Here is a 17,548-nt window from a genome sequence, read left to right as displayed (position 1 = left end):
CAGTCAAAACTAGAGGCTCTGACGGCCAGGGTCACCGAGGCAGAGGAACGCATTAGTGAATTGGAGGATGGGTTAGTAGAAGAAAAAACGAAAATAGAAGCTGGTCTTAAAAATATCCACGCCCACAAATGTAGATTATGGGAGATTATNGATTACGGGAGATTACTGACTCTATGAAACGATCCAATGTCAGAATCATCGGCATCCCTGAAGGGGTGGAGAAAAACAGAGGTCTAGAAGAGATATTTGAACAAATTGTAGCTGAAAACTTCCCTAATCTAGCAAGGGAAACAAGCATTCGTGTCCAAGAGGCAGAGAGGACCCCATCCAAGCTCAACCAGGACAAACCTACGCCACGGCATGTCATAGTGCAATTCGCAAATATTAGATCCAAGGATACAGTATTGAAAGCGGCCAGGGCAAAGAAATTTCTCACGTACCAAGGCAAAGGTATCAGGATTACGTCAGACCTGTCTACAGAGACCTGGAATGAGAGAAAGGCTTGGGGGGGCATTTTTAAAGCTCTTTCAGAGAAAAACATGCAGCCAAGGATCCTTTATCCAGCAAAGCTGTCATTCAGAATTGATGGAGAAATAAAGACGTTCCAAAATCGCCAATCATTAACCAATTTCGTAACCACGAAACCAGCCCTACAGGAGATATTAAGGGGGGCTCTATAAAGGTAAAAAGGCCCCAAGAGTGATACAGAGCAGCAAGTCACAACCGATACAAAGACTTTAAAGAGAAATGGCATCATTAAAATCATATCTCTCAATAATCTCTATCAATCTAAATGGCTTGGATGCTCCCATAAAACGCCATAGGGTTGCAGATTGGATAAAAAGAAACGACCCATCCATCTGCTGCCTACAAGAGACTCGTTTTGAACCCAAAGATACATTCAGACTGAAAGTAAAGGGATGGGGTACCATCTTTCACGNACCATCTTCCACGCAAATGGACCTCAAAAGAAAGCTGGAGTAGCAATTCTCATATCAGATAGACTGGATTTTAAACTAGAGGCCATAGAGAGAGATACAGAAGGGCACTATATTATTCTTAAAGGAAGTATTCAACAAGTGGATATGACAATTATTAATATATATGCCCCCAACAGGGGAGCAGCAAGATACACAAGCCAACTCTTAACCAGAATAAAGAGACATATAGGTAAAAATACATTAATAGTAGGGGACCTCAACACCCCACTATCAGAATTAGAACACCAACCCTGGCAAAAACTAAGCAAAGAATCAAAGGCTTTGAATGCCATACTCGACGAGTTGGACCTCATAGATATATATAGAACACTACACCCCAGAACCAAAGAATACTCATTCTATTCAAATGCCCATGGAACATTCTCAAGAATAGATCATGCTCTGGGACACAAAACAGGTCTCAGCCAATACCAAAAGATTGAAATTATCCCCTGCATATTCTCAGACCACAACGCTCTGAAATTGGAACTCAACCACAAGGAAAAACCTGGAAGAAACTCAAACACTTGGAGGCTAAGAACCATCCTGCTCAAGAATGACTCGATAAACCAGGAAATCAAAAAACAAATTAAACAATTTATGGAGACCAACGAGAATGAATACACAACGGTCCAAAACCTATGGGATACTGCAAAGGCAGTCCTAAGGGGGAAATACATAGCCATCCAAGCCTCACTCAAAAGAATAGAAAAATCTAAAATGCAGTTTCTATATTCTCACCTCAAGAAACTGGAACAGCAACAGAGGGACAGGCCTAACCCACTGACAAGGAAGGAGTTGACCAAGATTAGAGCAGAAATCAATGAATTAGAAACCAGAAGTACAGTAGAGCAGATCAACAGGACTAGAAGCTGGTTCTTTGAGAGAATCCATAAAACTGGCAGACCATTGGCAAGACTTATCCAATAACAAAGAGAAAGGACTGAGATTATTAAAATTATGACTGAAAAGGGAGAGGTCACGACCAGCACCATTGAAATTGCAAGGATTATTAGAAACTTTTATCAACAGCTATATGCCAAAAAACTAAACAATCTGGAAGAGATGGAGGCCTTCCTGGAAACCTATAAACTACCAAGACTGAAACAGGAAGAAATAGATTTCTTAAATAGGCCAATTAACTATGAAGAAATTGAGTCAGTGATAAACAACCTTCCAAATAATAAAACTCCAGGCCCAGACGGTTTTCCTGGGGAATTCTACCAAACATTCAAAGAAGAAATAATACCTATTCTCCTAAAGCTATTTCAAAAAATAGAAACAGAAGGAAAGCTACCAAACTCATTCTATGAGGCTAATATTACCTTGATCCCCAAACCAGGCAAAGACCCCCTCAAAAAGGAGAATTACAGACCGATTTCTCTAATGAATATGGATGCCAAAATCCTCAACAAGATCCTTGCTAATAGAATCCAACAGTACATTAAAAGGATTATCCATCATGACCAAGTAGGATTCATATCTGGGATGCAAGCATGGTTCAACATTCACAAATCAATCAATGTGATACATCATATCAACAAGAAAAGACTCAGGAACCATATGATCCTCTCAATTGATGCAGAAAAAGCATTTGACAAAATACAGCATCCTTTCCTGATTAAAACCCTTCAGAGTGTAGGAATAGAGGGTACATTTCTCAATCTCATAAAAGCCATCTATGAAAAGCCTACTGCAAGCATTATTCTCAATGGGGAAAAGCTGGAAGCCTTTCCCTTAAGATCAGGAACACGACAAGGATGCCCACTCTCGCCACTATTATTCAACATAGTACTAGAAGTCCTTGCAACAGCAATCAGAAGACAAAAAGGGATCAAAGGTATCCAAATCGGCAAAGAAGAAGTCAAACTGTCTCTCTTTGCAGATGACATGATACTCTATATGGAAAACCCAAAGGAATCCACTCCCAAACTATTAGAAGTTATAGAACAATTCAGTAAGGTGGCAGGATACAAAATCAATGCCCAGAAATCAGTTGCATTTCTATACACGAATAACGAGACTGAAGAAAGAGAAATTAGGGAATCCATCCCATTTACAATAACACCAAAAACCATGCGTTACCTTGGAATTAACTTAACCAGAGACGTAAAGGACCTATATTCTAGAAACTATAAATCACTCTTGAAAGACACTGAGGGAGACATAAAAAGATGGAAAAATATTCCATGCTCATGGATTGGAAGAATTAACATAGTTAAAATGTCCATACTACCCAGAGCAATCTACACTTTCAATGCTATCCCGATCAAAATACCGAGGACATTTTTCAAAGAACTGGAACAAATAGTCCTTAAATTTGTATGGAACCAGAAAAGGCCCCGAATCTCCAAGGAACTGTTGAAAAGGAAAAACAAAGCTGGGGGCATCACAATGCCGGATTTCGAGCTGTACTACAAAGCTGTGATCACAAAGACAGCATGGTACTGGCACAAAAACAGACACATCGACCAATGGAACAGAATAGAGAACCCAGAAATGGACCCTCGGCTCTTTGGGCAACTAATCTTTGATAAAGCAGGAAAAAACATCCGGTGGAAAAAAGACAGTCTCTTCAATAAATGGTGCTGGGAAAATTGGACAGCTACATGCAAAAGAATGAAACTTGACCACTCTCTCACACCATACACAAAAATAAACTCCAAATGGATGAAAGACCTCAATGTGAGACAGGAATCCATCAAAATTCTAGAGGAGAACATAGGCAACAACTTCTATGACATCGGCCAGAGCAACCTTTTTCACGACACATCTCCAAAGGCAAGAGAAATAAAAGATAAAATGAACTTATGGGACTTTATCAGGATAAAGAGCTTCTGCACAGCCAAGGAAACAGTCAAAAAAACTAAGAGACAGCCCACGGAATGGGAGAATATATTTGCAAAGGACACCACAGATAAAGGACTGGTATCCAAGATCTACAAAGAACTTCTCAAACTCAATACACGAGAAACAAATAAACAAATCATAAAATGGGCAGAAGATATGAACAGACACTTTTCCAATGAAGACATACAAATGGCTAACAGACACATGAAAAAATGTTCAAAATCATTAGCCATCAGGGAAATTCAAATCAAAACCACACTGAGATACCACCTTACGCCAGTTAGAATGGCAAAGATAGACAAGGCAAGAAACAACAATTGTTGGAGAGGATGTGGAGAAAGGGGATCCCTCCTACATTGTTGGTGGGAATGCAAGTTGGTACAGCCACTCTGGAAAACAGTGTGGAGGTCCCTTAAAAAGTTAAAAATTGAACTACCCTATGACCCAGCCATTGCACTACTGGGTGTTTACCCCAAAGATACAGACGTAGTAAAGAGAAGGGCCATATGCACCCCAATGTTCATAGCTGCATTGTCCACAATAGCCAAATCATGGAAGGAGCCGAGATGCCCTTCAACAGATGACTGGATTAAGAAGCTGTGGTCCATATATACAATGGAATATTACTCAGCTATCAGAAAGAACGAATTCTCAACATTTGCTGCAACATGGACGGCACTGGAGGAGATAATGCTAAGTGAAATAAGTCAAGCAGAGAAAGACAATTATCATATGGTTTCTCTCATCTATGGAACATAAGAACTAGGATGATCGGTAGGGGAAGAAAGGGATAAAGAAAGGGGGGGTAATCAGAAGGGGGAATGAAGCATGAGAGACTATGGGTGGGGGATTGGGATAGACCGGTGATGGGTAGTAAGGAGGGCACGTATTGCATGGTGCACTGGGTGTTATACGCAACTAATGACATCGAGCTTTACATCGGAAGCCGGGGATGTACTGTATGGTGACTAACATAATATAATAAAAAATCATTAAAAAAAAGCAAACTAATGATGTACTGTATGGTGACTAACATAATAAAAAAAAATTTTTTTAAAGAAAAAAAAAAGAGTCAGATGCTCTACTGACTGAGCCACCCAGGAGCCCCTGGCAAGAACGTTAAAATACTTCAGTATATTTTGGTTGAGGAATTCCACTCCCGGGTATTTAGCCTGGGGCAGTCATTGGATGCATTAATAAATTTAGGTACAAATTATATTTTTAATAGCAAAAATTTGGAAGCAAGTGAAGTGTCCCACAGAGGACTGTTAACGAGGTGGTAGAATGATATGCTATGAAAAATAAAAATTCTGGGACGCCTGGGGGAGTCAGTGTCTGCCTTCGGCTCAGGTCATGATCCCAGGGTTCTGGGATCGAGTCCCGCATCGGGCTCCTTGCTCAGCTGGGAGCCTGCTTCTCCCTCTGCCTGCTGCTCTCCTTGCTTGTGCTCTCTCTCTGATAGATAAATACATATATACATACATACATAAAATCTTAAAAAAATAAAATAAACATTTTATTGAATATTGCAAGTTATGAAAAGTGCTTATGATGTTAAACAAAAAAGCATGCCAGAAATTCATGCTCACAGCATTATTTTACAGCAAAAATCTTTATTTTTATTTTTTAACAGTAATTTTTAAAAGAAAACATGTCTACCTGTATTTTAAGTTTATAGGGAAATATAATCTGCAATGCTATCTGTGGGTCAATTATCTTTTAAAATACTCTTTACTTCTCCCTACACTATCCTGTTTCAACAGTAAATAATTACTTTATCATCATTTAAAAGGTATTTTAGGGGCGCCTGGGTGGCACAGCGGTTAAGCGTCTGCCTTCGGCTCAGGGCGTGATCCCGGCGTTACGGGATCGAGCCCCACATCAGGCTCCTCTGCTGTGAGCCTGCTTCTTCCTCTCCCACTCCCCCTGCTTGTGTTCCCTCTCTCTCTGGCTGTCTCTATCTCTGTCAAATAAATAAATAAAATCTTTAAAAAAAAAAAAAAGGTATTTTAAAAGGATTACAAAAACACACACACACACACACACCACCACCCCCCCCTTCATGTTTCTGGCATTGTTTTATCATTTTTTCCCCAGATTTGCTGGTTTGAAAAAGTGCAGAATGGCAACTCATTATTGTTTTAACTTTGAATTACTTAAAATTAATGAGTTCTACATTTATTTTTAGACTCTGTTCTGGCACTGAATATTTTAAACTACATCATTAAATAATGCAGCTCATATTCCGAAATAACATGAAATACTTGTTGTGTTCAGTTTACCTTACATTTCAGAGTATTATGCTGTGCGGGCTTGTTTGGGACAAAGGTTTGTATACACCTCTTTTCTACACTCCCTGGTGTTTTAATTGCCGATCACTCTTTCAACCGTGTATTATGGAAAATGTCTATCATTCACAAAAGTTGATGAAAAAAGGATAATGAGCCCCATATACCCATCAACCAGCTCCAACAATGATCCATCGATGCCCAATTTCGATTCATTTACACCCCAAACCACTTCCACTGCATTTCTTAAATTATTTTGAAGCCAATCATATAATTTGATCTCTAAATATTCTGATATCTTTCTCCAAACGATAAGTGCATTTTACAAAAAAACACCGACAAAAGACCATTATCACACCTAAAACACATGAACAATTGTTTCTTAATATCCATCGTATTTTCCCAGTTTTTAAATTTCCCATTATTTTCTGTCTCTCCCTCATGCCATCATGCTCAGACGGTTTCTTAGAAACAAGAAAAAAAAATCCATATACTGGATTAGCAAAAAAAAAAAAAAAAAAGATCACCTTTCCATTCTAGCCTCCCAATTTCTGCTCCTGGTGTCACAATCCCGGGTGATACCTCTCCCCATACACCTAGTGGTCACGTCTAATTAAGGTTTCTCCATCTGTCCCTCCCCCTTTCCATCCTCATTTTGAATGATAATAGCAAAACCTTTGAGATCACTCAAAAATAGAACTGCTCTCCAATCTAGTAATCACACTACTGGATATTTACTAAAAAAGAGAAAAAAATACAAAAACAGGAATTCAAAGGCATACATGCACCCCTATGTTTATAGCAGCACTACTTACAATAGCCAACTATGAAAGCGGCCCAAGTGTCCGTTGATAGATGAGTGGATAAAGATGTGGTGTGTATATAATAGAACATTACTCAGCCATAACAAAGAATGAAATCTTGCCATTTGCAACAACATGGATGGAGGTAGAGAGGATTATGCTATGTGAAATAAGTCGGTCAAAGAAAGACAAATACCACGTGATTTCACTCATATGCAGGATTTAAGAAACAAACAAAATGAACGAAGGAAAAAAAAGAGAAGAGAGAGACAAACCAAGGACAGACTCTTAATTCTAGAGAATGAACTGATGTTACCAGAGGGGAGGTGGGAGGGGAGGTGGGAGGGGAGATGGTGGAAATATGTGATGGGGCTCAAGGAGTGCACTTGTGATGAGCTCTGGGTGTTGTATGGAATTGTCGAATCACTCTATTGTGCACCTGAAACTAATACAACACTGCATGTTAACTATACTGGAATTTAAAATAAAATAAGATAAAATAATAAAATAAAATAAATAAAATAAAATAAGAAAAAACAAAAAAAAAATTCCTCACTTAAGTCCAAAGCCCAGTTTTATCATCTATAGGCTGGTTACCTTGCATAGCATTTAGTCTCTTTTTTGGGGGGGTAAGCAAGACACTTATTCACTTAGTGTATGTTCTCAGTGCACCATGTGCCTACAGGTATAAACCCTAAACTCACAACTGATCAACACGCAAACTTGACAATATGCAACCCATGCAGGGACGCGAGGTTGATATGATACATGTCGTATGTCTCCCAAATAGAACTCCAGGCTTCCTGCTTTAACTTCTTAAAATACACAGATCAGTGTTACCAGAGAAACTAAAACTCAATCCTATGAATTGACCAAACTTATTTATACTGTAAAGGTTCTCTGGCTTCTCCAGAAGGAGATGAAAGTCTAATTTTAGATGTCAGCATTCTGGCTTGACTTGTGGGCTCTGGAAACACGAGACAAAGTTGTCAAATGACCAGATGAGATTGGGATGGCTTCTACAGGTGGGGGAGAAAATGTAGAGATAAGAGAATCTCTTTAACATGTTAACCTGTGTCCTGATGGAACTACCATACTTCCCCCAGTTTTCTCACCTGAGCTATCGGGGTTGGTGTTAGGTTTATCAACAGGGGGACCTGGCTGGCTCAGTCGGTTAGGTGTCTGACTTCGGCTCAGGTCGTGATCTCAGGGTCCTGGGATGGAGCCCTGCATCGGTCTCCCTGCTCAGCGGGGAGAGTGCTTCTCCCTCTGCTCCTCCCCCCACTCGTGCTCTCTCCCTCTCTCAAATAAATAAATAAAATCTTTAAAAAAAACACCCCAATATCTTTGTTCTGTACAGCAACCCATCTTATAGCATTCGTGATAAAGATGAGTAACTAAAATATCTAGGATGATAATGAGTTATGCCTTATTCATTCAGCCTCTTTGAGGTCCTGATTTTTATGTTCATATGTAAAACCTTTTAGGGTGAAAAGGGAAGCAAACTTACACAGGAGGGTCGACTGATGGTTTACACTCAAAAACCGACAGCTCTACCCCCATCATTCCCTAGTAGCTATGCTAATTTATTATAACTCGAACCGGCCAACCGTTCTGAGCATGGGCACATCGAGGAAACCATCTCTGGCGGCCCTGCTGGATGGCACATCACATCTGGACTACGTTGTCTGGGGTCAACGCAACTTCAGATCTACCTGACCCCCGGCTCCCATCCTAAGGTAGACTACTTTTTAAAAAAAAATCATTTTTTTTTTTCCTCCCGACGCGGCGCTTGAACTCACAACCCAGAGATCGAGACCTGAGCTGAGATGATGAGTCAGATGCTTTACCAACTGAACCACCCAGGAGCATCTAAAAAAAAAATTTTTGTATTGTGGTTAAAGACTCACGGCATGAAATATGCCATTTAATCACTTTTTAGGTATGTGGTTCAGTGGAATTAGTTCATTCCCACTGTTGTGCAAATACCACCGCTATCCGTCTCCAGAACGTTTTGCTCATTGAGAGCACAACCTATGTACCCATTACACACTAACTCCCCATTCCTCCTCTCCCTGGCCCCCGGCAGGCACCCTTCTACTTTCTGTCTCTTTGAACTTCTCTAGGTCCCTCATATAAGCAGGCTCATAGAATGATTGTCCCTTTCTGTCTGGCTTATTTCATGTAGCATCTTGTTTTCTGGGTGAGAGGACCTAATTTTATACCTTCATGGATTTATGACCTGGGGAGTGAAGCGTGGGTGACCCCACTTGGCTCTGGAGGGCATTACCTGAAGCCTGGCATCTTCTTCTAGCATCATGGATACTAAATTGGAACGAGCTCAATGAAACATAAGCATTTTCATTCCAAGTGGAAGGGACAGAGGGACTCTTGATATCACACCCCAAGATACATGTATGGCCGTTGGCAGCCATAGAATTAATTTTCTTTCATTTGAAATAAAGGCCACTCTCGCCTTTCCCCCAAGGTAGATAATGGCCGAAGACTGAGAATGGGAATGGAGAGTGACAAATAAGGTCTGAGAAAGCTTGGCCCAGTGGAGGCCAGGGGGACCTGTAGGCAACAGGCTTTTCAGGGGCAAGTGATGAGGTCCTTTGGGGGGAGGGGAGAGTAATAGGTGGGTGGAAAGCAGGCGACCAGACATTGAGGGAAGCAGGTGTGCTGACACATTAGAGAAGGTGGAAGAACTGCAACTGTCTTCAGTTCTTTTGTAAATAACGGATGGGTGAATCCGACAATCGTGAGCACTGCTCTGGAATGTGCTAGGTTCAGCTCAAAGCCAGGATGGTTTCAATGAACTCAGATCCCTGCGGTCTGTGACTCAGAGTAAACTGCGCCCCCCCCCCCACCAGCATTTAACACAGCGCTGTCACATTTCAGGGCAGAAGTTCTCAGACTTGGGGATTTCACAGAACAGTACGTCATTTCGGATTACGCAGCTGACGTCGGGTTACCAACATTTCATCTTGTTCCACGAGACTAACATCCTTATTTAATAATACCCCAATTTAATACAAAGAAACAAAAGTCTACCAGCAACATTCGACTTCCACCCACTACTGTCATCATTTCCAAACAGGATCTTTCTTTGGATTCAAAACATCAGGAGGAAATAAATACTTTGAATAAAGATCCGTCAAGGTATGCTGAACACATTTATGTCAGATTTATGAAAAGCCCTTTACGCGGTTCTTGTTTTTCTCATTTCACCAGAGACTGGTGAAAGTTCATCACGGAATTGACTGCTGCCTGAGAACATTCTGGAAGCCCACATCAATCTAACAGCTACTCTCTGCGGTACGCTCTATCCTGTATATACGATTCCATCGGGTTCTCACAAGAACTCACGTATGCAAATGAGCAATCTAAGATGCAGAGAAATTAGGAAACAAACCCAAGGTCACAAAGCCAGTGAAAGAGCTGAGTTGGGAGCCAGGGTGTTCTGCTCTATTGCGGGGGGGGGGGATGCTCAAACACAGCAGTTAAAACTTTATCATCTACTTGCATCTCCCCATACCTTCTCCCTCCCAATGTCTTATTAAAGAAATCAGTTGGGGAAAACGTTGTTAAAAAGCTACTGATAGACCTGTTGGGGCACCTGGCTGGCTTAGTTGGTGGAACACGTGACTCTTGATCTTGGGGTTGTGAGTTCAAGCCCCCACGTTGGGTGTAGAGATTACTTAAAAATAAAATCTGAAAAAAAATCTACTAATATCTTTGTTGAAGGATAGGAAGGGAGGGAGGGAGGAAATCCTATACCTTCAGATCATCTAGGTTTGACGGCAGTGGGCCTGGTTTGAGAGACGAGACACCAGTTTGTCCAGAAAAGCTGTTTTTGACGGGAGACAAAGGCGTATTGCTCAGTGGTGCTGAAGCAGAGCTTGGATTCCGGACCATCTGTTCACTCGGCTCCCTGCAAAACAAACAGAAGAGAGGAACTTAAAATATGGCCAAAAGCTATATGGAGGTGTAGTACCGTGATTTACGATAAGAAATGACATCTTTGGTCCTTGTCCCTCTTTCTGGCACACAGCTCCTAAAATCCTCGGAATCTCCTAAGTGATGACAGCCACAGGGGTGTCGTCTGCTATGTTAGCCAGGAGACTTTGCGAAAGCCCCTAGGTCACCAAGGATGGGGGCTGGTGGCCTGAGAACCAAGCTTGTGATTTGAGGTTGACATTTTCAGTCCCACCCCCTGACCTCAGGGGAGCGGAGCCGGGCTGGAGGTTGAGTCATTCACCAATGGCCAATGATTTAATCACTCATACCTGTAACACAGACTCCCAGCACCTAGAAGAATGGAGTTCAGAGAGCTTCCCGGTTGGTGAGCATGTGGAAAACAAGGAGCGTGGCGTGCTTGGGGTGGGGGCCATGGAAGCCCCTCGCCCTTCCCCCGCCCCTTGCCCTGCGCCTCTCTTCTTTTTTTTTTTTTTTTTTTAAGATTTTTTAAATTTATTTGACAGAGAGAGACAGCCAGCGAGAGAGGGAACACAGCAGGGGGAGTAGGAGAGGAAGAAGCAGGCTCTCAGCAGAGGAGCCTGATGTGGGGCTCGATCCCATAGCACCGGGATCACGCCCTGAGCCGAAGGCAGACGCTTAACCGCTGAGCCACCCAGGCACCCCCCTGCGCCTCTCTTCTATCTGGCTGTTCCCGAGTTACATCCTTCATAATAAACCAGCGATCTTGTAAGTCAAGTGTTTGAGTTCCGTGAGCTGCTCTAGTGAATTAATGGAACCCAAGGAGGAAATCGTGGGAACCTCTGATCTATAGCCCTGTCAACCAGAAGCCCAGATCACAACTTCTAGACTTCCGATTGGCACCTGAAGACTCCCCCAGTCTTGTAGGACTGAGTCCTGAACCTGTGGGGTCTGAGGCTCTCTCTCCAGGTAGGTGATGCCACAATTGAGTGGGGTGGCAGGGCACCCAGCTGGCGAAGTGGGGAGAGCCTCCCCCACACACTGGAATTGGGTGACCAGAACCCCTAGTGGGTAGATTTGCATTTAGACCAGGTCACAAGCTAATGGCCTGCCAGGATCAGGCAAGAAATCGATCAGCAGGAGAAGCAGGGCGAGGACACCAACAGTGCGGGCTCGGTGCCAGTGACACTCCAGCTGAATTCTGGGGAGACAGGAGGGAGCGGTAGAGACTGTGGCCTAGGGGAGAGTGTCTTGTGGGGGTAGGACACCCCTCAGAAAGCACGGCTATATTCAGCACTCAGCATCATTGCCAACTCGACCTGAGGCTGAGCAGAAAGAAATAGGCGGGGCAACCCACACCCCAACTTTAGAGCTGATGGGAATGGCCCATTTAAAAGGTGACCTGCCGTGGGGTCAAATGTCACGGTCCCAGAGTCAATCTTTGGGGATGGCTGTCACTGAGTGACTCAGCGCTCTCGCTTCCTAAAGCATAAGGGCCGAGGGAATCCGAGACACGGAACCATTCTGAGATGCCTTCTCCTCTCTGTTGCTCAGATGTGGGTGTGGTTCCCAAACCGAGCCCCATTCTAAACCCAGCAGATGAGGACGGGGTGCCATCGGGGACCCGCCGGGTGCCCAGCCGCCGGCCCCGTGTGCCTCCGACACAGAGGAGCCCTCCCCGGTGGGCCTCCGCCCCCCCACCCCCCGCCGCCCTGGGGCCTCCCGACCTACTTGAGCCGAGCTTGGTGAATGCCGGGGTAGCCGAGCCGGTGCTGCTGCTGCTGCTGCTGGCTCAGGATCTGGAGCTGAAGGAAGAGCTGCTGCTGCTGCAGCAGCCGGGCGTAGGCCGAGTCCATGGGCGGAGGCGACTTCTCAGCCTTCTGGTCCGGGGGGATGTACTGGTGATATTTGAGCTTCTTCACCTTGGGCTTGGGGTCCTTGGGCTTTTTGTGGCGGTTCTTACTGTCGCTCAAGGACTTGGCCTGCAAAGGGGGTGAAGAAACAGCACGTGCTTGGGGGGAGTGGCGGGAATGGCTGGACGTCATGGCTAGATGGCGAGGGGCTTCTGTTAAAACGGGCTTTCTTGAATCCCAGGGATGCACTCTAGCAAAGGCACAAGGTGCAAAGAGATTCTGGTGCATCGAGATATCTATTGAACGGATCTGCGGCAGGTGCCTCTCTCTGGAAGGGGGGTCATGAATCTCATAAGGGGCTCCAGGAGCGTTTCCTTCCCAGCGCAGAGTAAGATGGAAGCCTGCGTCTCGGCTGGGATGCTTCCCTCAGCTAAAACCAACAGATGGTCTAAGAAAGGACTCGGCCTGACCTTGAGATGGAGTCATAAGGACGTTCCTTCCTACGCATACACGAAATCACCTTTAGCGAAGCACTCAGTAAATTGACTTATTAATGACATCACCTTGGATGAAATTAAGCTTGTCTTTGATGCGGATTTTTGCAGCTCTGGGCGGAAAAGTAAGATAGCCTTCCGCTCCCACCAACACCCCAAATACGGATGTAACCCCAGGAACTGACCCCCTCTGAGATAATGATACTTGACGCGCTATGAGAAGGGGTAGCCACCCACTGGGACCCTTCTAGAAGCTTCCCATGCCAGAGCGTGACTTGGACACATTGGAAGAAGTCAAGGCTACAGGCTAGGAAGTTAAGACCAATTTCGGAACATGGTACAGGTACTTTGCTACATCTCCCTTACCTCACCGGGAAGTTGAGGAAAATATTCTTACTTTTTATCTCAGTGACCAATACGATGATTCCGAAAGATACTAGTGACAGAAGAACAGGTCTCAAAGGATTATACCTATGCTTATAACCTGCTCCTGAAATCAGAAGGCCTCCCTATTTCAGGAGGCAGTAGTCCATACTGTCATCAGTTGAGAAAAAAAATCTTAGTTTTCCAGCCCTGACTTTAATTAGAGAAGCCTGAAATGAACATACATGTCATGACAAGCATCTTGAGGATTTGAGGAAAAGGTGCAGGGGGAAGTGTGATACCAGGAGCATCCAGGAGAGGGAGCTCTGGAACACCTGGCAGGCAGGTTCCCTCAGGGCAGCTTCCCCATTTTAACCACAAAACACAGGTCTGAAAAGTGACCTATCCCAAGGAGCCTACAACTTGTATTTCTCAGACTCGGCGCATCCCACCACCGAAGCCTCTTTTGTGTTTTCTCAAGGAAGCTTCTTCTCGGAAAGTAATAAATAAGGAGTGCAAGAATTCCCGTGTGCTTGGTGGTTCCACCTCTCTCTGCTCCTTCATCGATTAGCATTCTGGTTAATTAATCAGGCTTCAGCACTCATGGGAGAATCTCTGTGGGGCTCCTGCCATCAGCTGAGCCCTGCTTTGTTCCAGCTCTGCTTCTGTTCCCACCTCCCCCTAGGACTTGCCTCCTCGTCTGGAGGAGCTGATGGCCAGTCGGGAATGGGGAGTTCTTTCTCCGCATTGCCTTAGTACAGGGACGCTAATTCCAGAAGTTACTCAAATTGGACACTTTCTCTGGAGAGTGGAAGGCAAAGTCTATTGAACCCATGGAACCCGGATTCCATGGGACTGTATAGTTTTATACTCTTTTTGAAACCAGAGGATACAAGGTTGTAAGTTTGTGGTTTTGGTGTTTTTCTTTTTCTTTCGTTCTTTTCTTTCTTTCTTTTTTCTTTCTATTTTCTGCCTAGAACTGCATGGCTAATGGGAGGGGAGCACATTCACCTCTCTAAAGCACAGGTGGACACAACATCCGGTGGTTTAAGACCCAGGCATGGATGTGTAGAGCAGGTTAGTGTAGTGCAAGAGGGCATGGCGTGGTCTGTGGCTAGAGGGTCCGTGACTCTTTTGCAAGAAGGCATTCTGATTCAAACCAGCTCACACCCTGGGCCTGCCCCACAATGTACCACCCCAGCAGCCTACAATCAGTGTGCCTGCCCTGCCCTGCAAGACAAAGTCCAAAACCCCCTCTGCCAAAGGAAACGTTTCACCCAAATGCCTGACCCCTCCCACCCAACAGCTTACCCCTCGGGCCTCTCTTCCTCGCAATTTCCTGCGGTCTGCAATTCCCTCCTGCATCTGCTACCCGACTCGGGCTCCTCCTCTGAGTCTGGCTCCCACCCCAGCTCCCCTGGGAAGCCTTTTCCAATCCACACGGAGGTCTCTTGTTTGCAGGTCTCATATGGCATGTCGGGGCTGTCTGATTACAGTCGCACCACTGCGTACCTGGCTCAGGGGGTGGGGGAGACTGAAGTCCAGCCCTTGTTTTGCTTCCTACACTACTGGCCCTGATGGAGGCAGTACCCTACCCCCCGCCCCGGGAAAGGGGACCCTCTTTCTGTATCACGGTAAAAGACAAGTAACAGAAAAATCACCCCAGTAACTATTTTAAAGTATACAACTCACGACATTGTGCAAGCGTCATCACTATGTAGCTCCAGAACCTTTTCATCACCCCAAAAGGAAACCCCGTCCCCATGAAGCAGTCCCTCCGCATTCTCCTTCTTGTGGTCCCTGGACACCAGTCATCTGCCCTCGGTCTCCATGGACTTCCTTATTCAGGATAGTTCATATAAATGGAATCCTACACTATGTGGCCTTTTGTGTCTGTCTTCTTTCACTCAGCATTATGCGTGAAGGCTCATTTCCGTATCAGACTTCATTCCTCTTCATAACTGAAGAATATCCCATTGTGTGGCTATGCCACACGTGGCCCCATCCTTCAGCTGATGGACATTTGGGTTCGTTCCAACTCTGGACTATTGTGACTAGTGCTGCCATGAATGTTCACATCCCAGGTCTCGTCAGAACACCTGTTTTCAATTCTGTGGAGCATATACCCTAAGGAGAGGGATTTCTGGGTCATATGGTAATGCTAGGTTTAATTCTTGGAGGAACCACTGAGCTGTTTTCCGAACTGGACGCACCGTGTGTGAGAGCTCCAATCTCCACATTCTCAACAGTGCTTGCAAATTTTCCAGTATAGCCATTCTAGTGTGTGTGAGGTGGTAGTTTGTTGTGAGTTCGAGTTTCACTTCCCTGATGACTAATGACACTGAACACGTTTTCGTGTGCTTATTGGCAATTTCTTGACCTTTGGCGAAATGTCTATTTGGGTCCTTTGTGGCACGTTTTCCTACTTGCTCACAACACTATATGGGTTAGTGGCTGTGATACTGAATTAGGCTATAGGCTCCTTGAATGCAGGAATCATGGTTTTTGGGTTTTTTTAAGATTTTATTTATTTTGAGAGAGAGAGCGTGCGAGCATGAGTGAGGGGGAAGGACAGAGGGAAAAGCAGAAGCAGGCTCTCCACTGAGCAGGGAGCCCAATGGACACAGGGCTAGATCCCAGGACCCCACATTCACGACCTGAGCCAAAGGCAGACGCTCAACTGACTGAGCCACCCAGACACCCCAGGAATCATGTTTTATTCAGCTTTGATACATACCATCTAGAAGCTGGCACTGAGGACACCCTTCCCTTATGTAGGATTTTACAGTATTTTGGGGGTATTCTTGTGTATTCTCTCAGTGGCCTCATATGTACCTTACAAAGTCAATAGGGCAGAGATGTTCCCCCCAAGCTGGGTTGCTTCCTTCTTTGAGAAGCCCTGTAGTATCCTCTTTATTTAGAGATGATGACTATGGAACAACTGAGAATTCATAGACATTGACCCATCAGCAGGGAGGCTGGTTCTTCCATAAACAACCAGTCCTTCTAGATCAGTTACGTATCACTCCTGCTTTTCATTGAAATTAACCTGTCCTTCCTCTGAGCAACTATCACGTTTCCTTAGTGCACGGAGGCTGAAGGAGGTGCTAATTTGACTTACGGAAATTAAACACGTTGGTAGAAATAGTAATAAAATTTCTCTTTGTCCATGACAGTAGAAATAACATGAACCATCTCCTTCCTCCACTCTCAATGAACAAAGTTCATCAACAGTCGTGTAATTTCAAAGCTTGTTGGGATAAGTGAATTGTAAGTGAGATTTAAGATACTTAGTGAGAGAATTTAAAGCGAGGCTTAGGGACATTTACAGGAAACAAAGTCATGCCGTCCACTTTTGTGTGTATGCATGCAGTGGAAGGACTCTGGGGCTGTTCCTTTAACACTGATTCTTAACTTATGATCTTTTGAAAATATTTCATAAAGAATATTTTGTATTTCATAAAAGACATCTCAGCTGTCATTAAGTGGTGGCCATAGAGCTGACATAACTTCCTCCCAAACTGATGAGAGGTTCTTTGGGACAGGGGCTCCTGGGTGGCTCAGTCATTAAGTGTCCAACTCTTGATTTTGGCTCAGGTCATGATCTCAGGGTCGTGAGATCGAGCCCCACATCGGGCTCCGTGCTCAGTGGGGAGTCTGCTTAAGAGTCTCTCTCTCCCTCTCCCTCTGCTCCCCCCTCCTCTCTAAACAAAACAAAACGAAACAAAACTAATAAGTTATTTGGGATAAAATATTATGAAGAAGACCAAATAATTATTAGCAGGCAGCTAACTGGTAAGAGGAGAGAGCCCTCTGTGAACTATTAAGTCTAATGTGGAGAGAAGTTAACCAAGAATTTGCTCTAATGCTTATGGTCTGCTGTGAAGGCACCCCCTCCCTTTATCTCCAAAGGGAGCTGGGCTTGAATGACTGAGGTATTACATGACGCAAAGGCTTCATTCAGATCTGCTTCCGCTG

General features: G+C 44.3%; 1 protein-coding gene across 6 annotated transcripts in view; it reads right to left on the bottom strand.

The window, feature by feature from the left end:
• The window catches only part of MYOCD (myocardin), a 132,187-nt gene that overhangs the window by 17,606 nt on the left and 97,033 nt on the right, over window positions 1–17,548 (bottom strand). For all 6 annotated transcript variants that reach the window (XM_034646966.1, XM_034646967.1, XM_019808624.2 and 3 more), the window contains 2 exons: window positions 12,592–12,842; window positions 10,702–10,855 (listed from right to left, as the gene is read on the bottom strand). In XM_034646966.1, coding sequence (XP_034502857.1) covers window positions 10,702–10,855; window positions 12,592–12,842 — 405 coding nt within the window. The remainder of the gene's footprint in view (window positions 1–10,701; window positions 10,856–12,591; window positions 12,843–17,548) is intronic.

This window comes from Ailuropoda melanoleuca, chromosome 17 (genome assembly GCF_002007445.2).
Source record: "Ailuropoda melanoleuca isolate Jingjing chromosome 17, ASM200744v2, whole genome shotgun sequence".
Taxonomy (NCBI): Eukaryota; Metazoa; Chordata; class Mammalia; order Carnivora; family Ursidae; genus Ailuropoda; species Ailuropoda melanoleuca.
The sequence above is the reverse complement of the archived record's forward strand: the minus strand, read 5'-3'. Positions and strand labels throughout refer to the sequence as shown.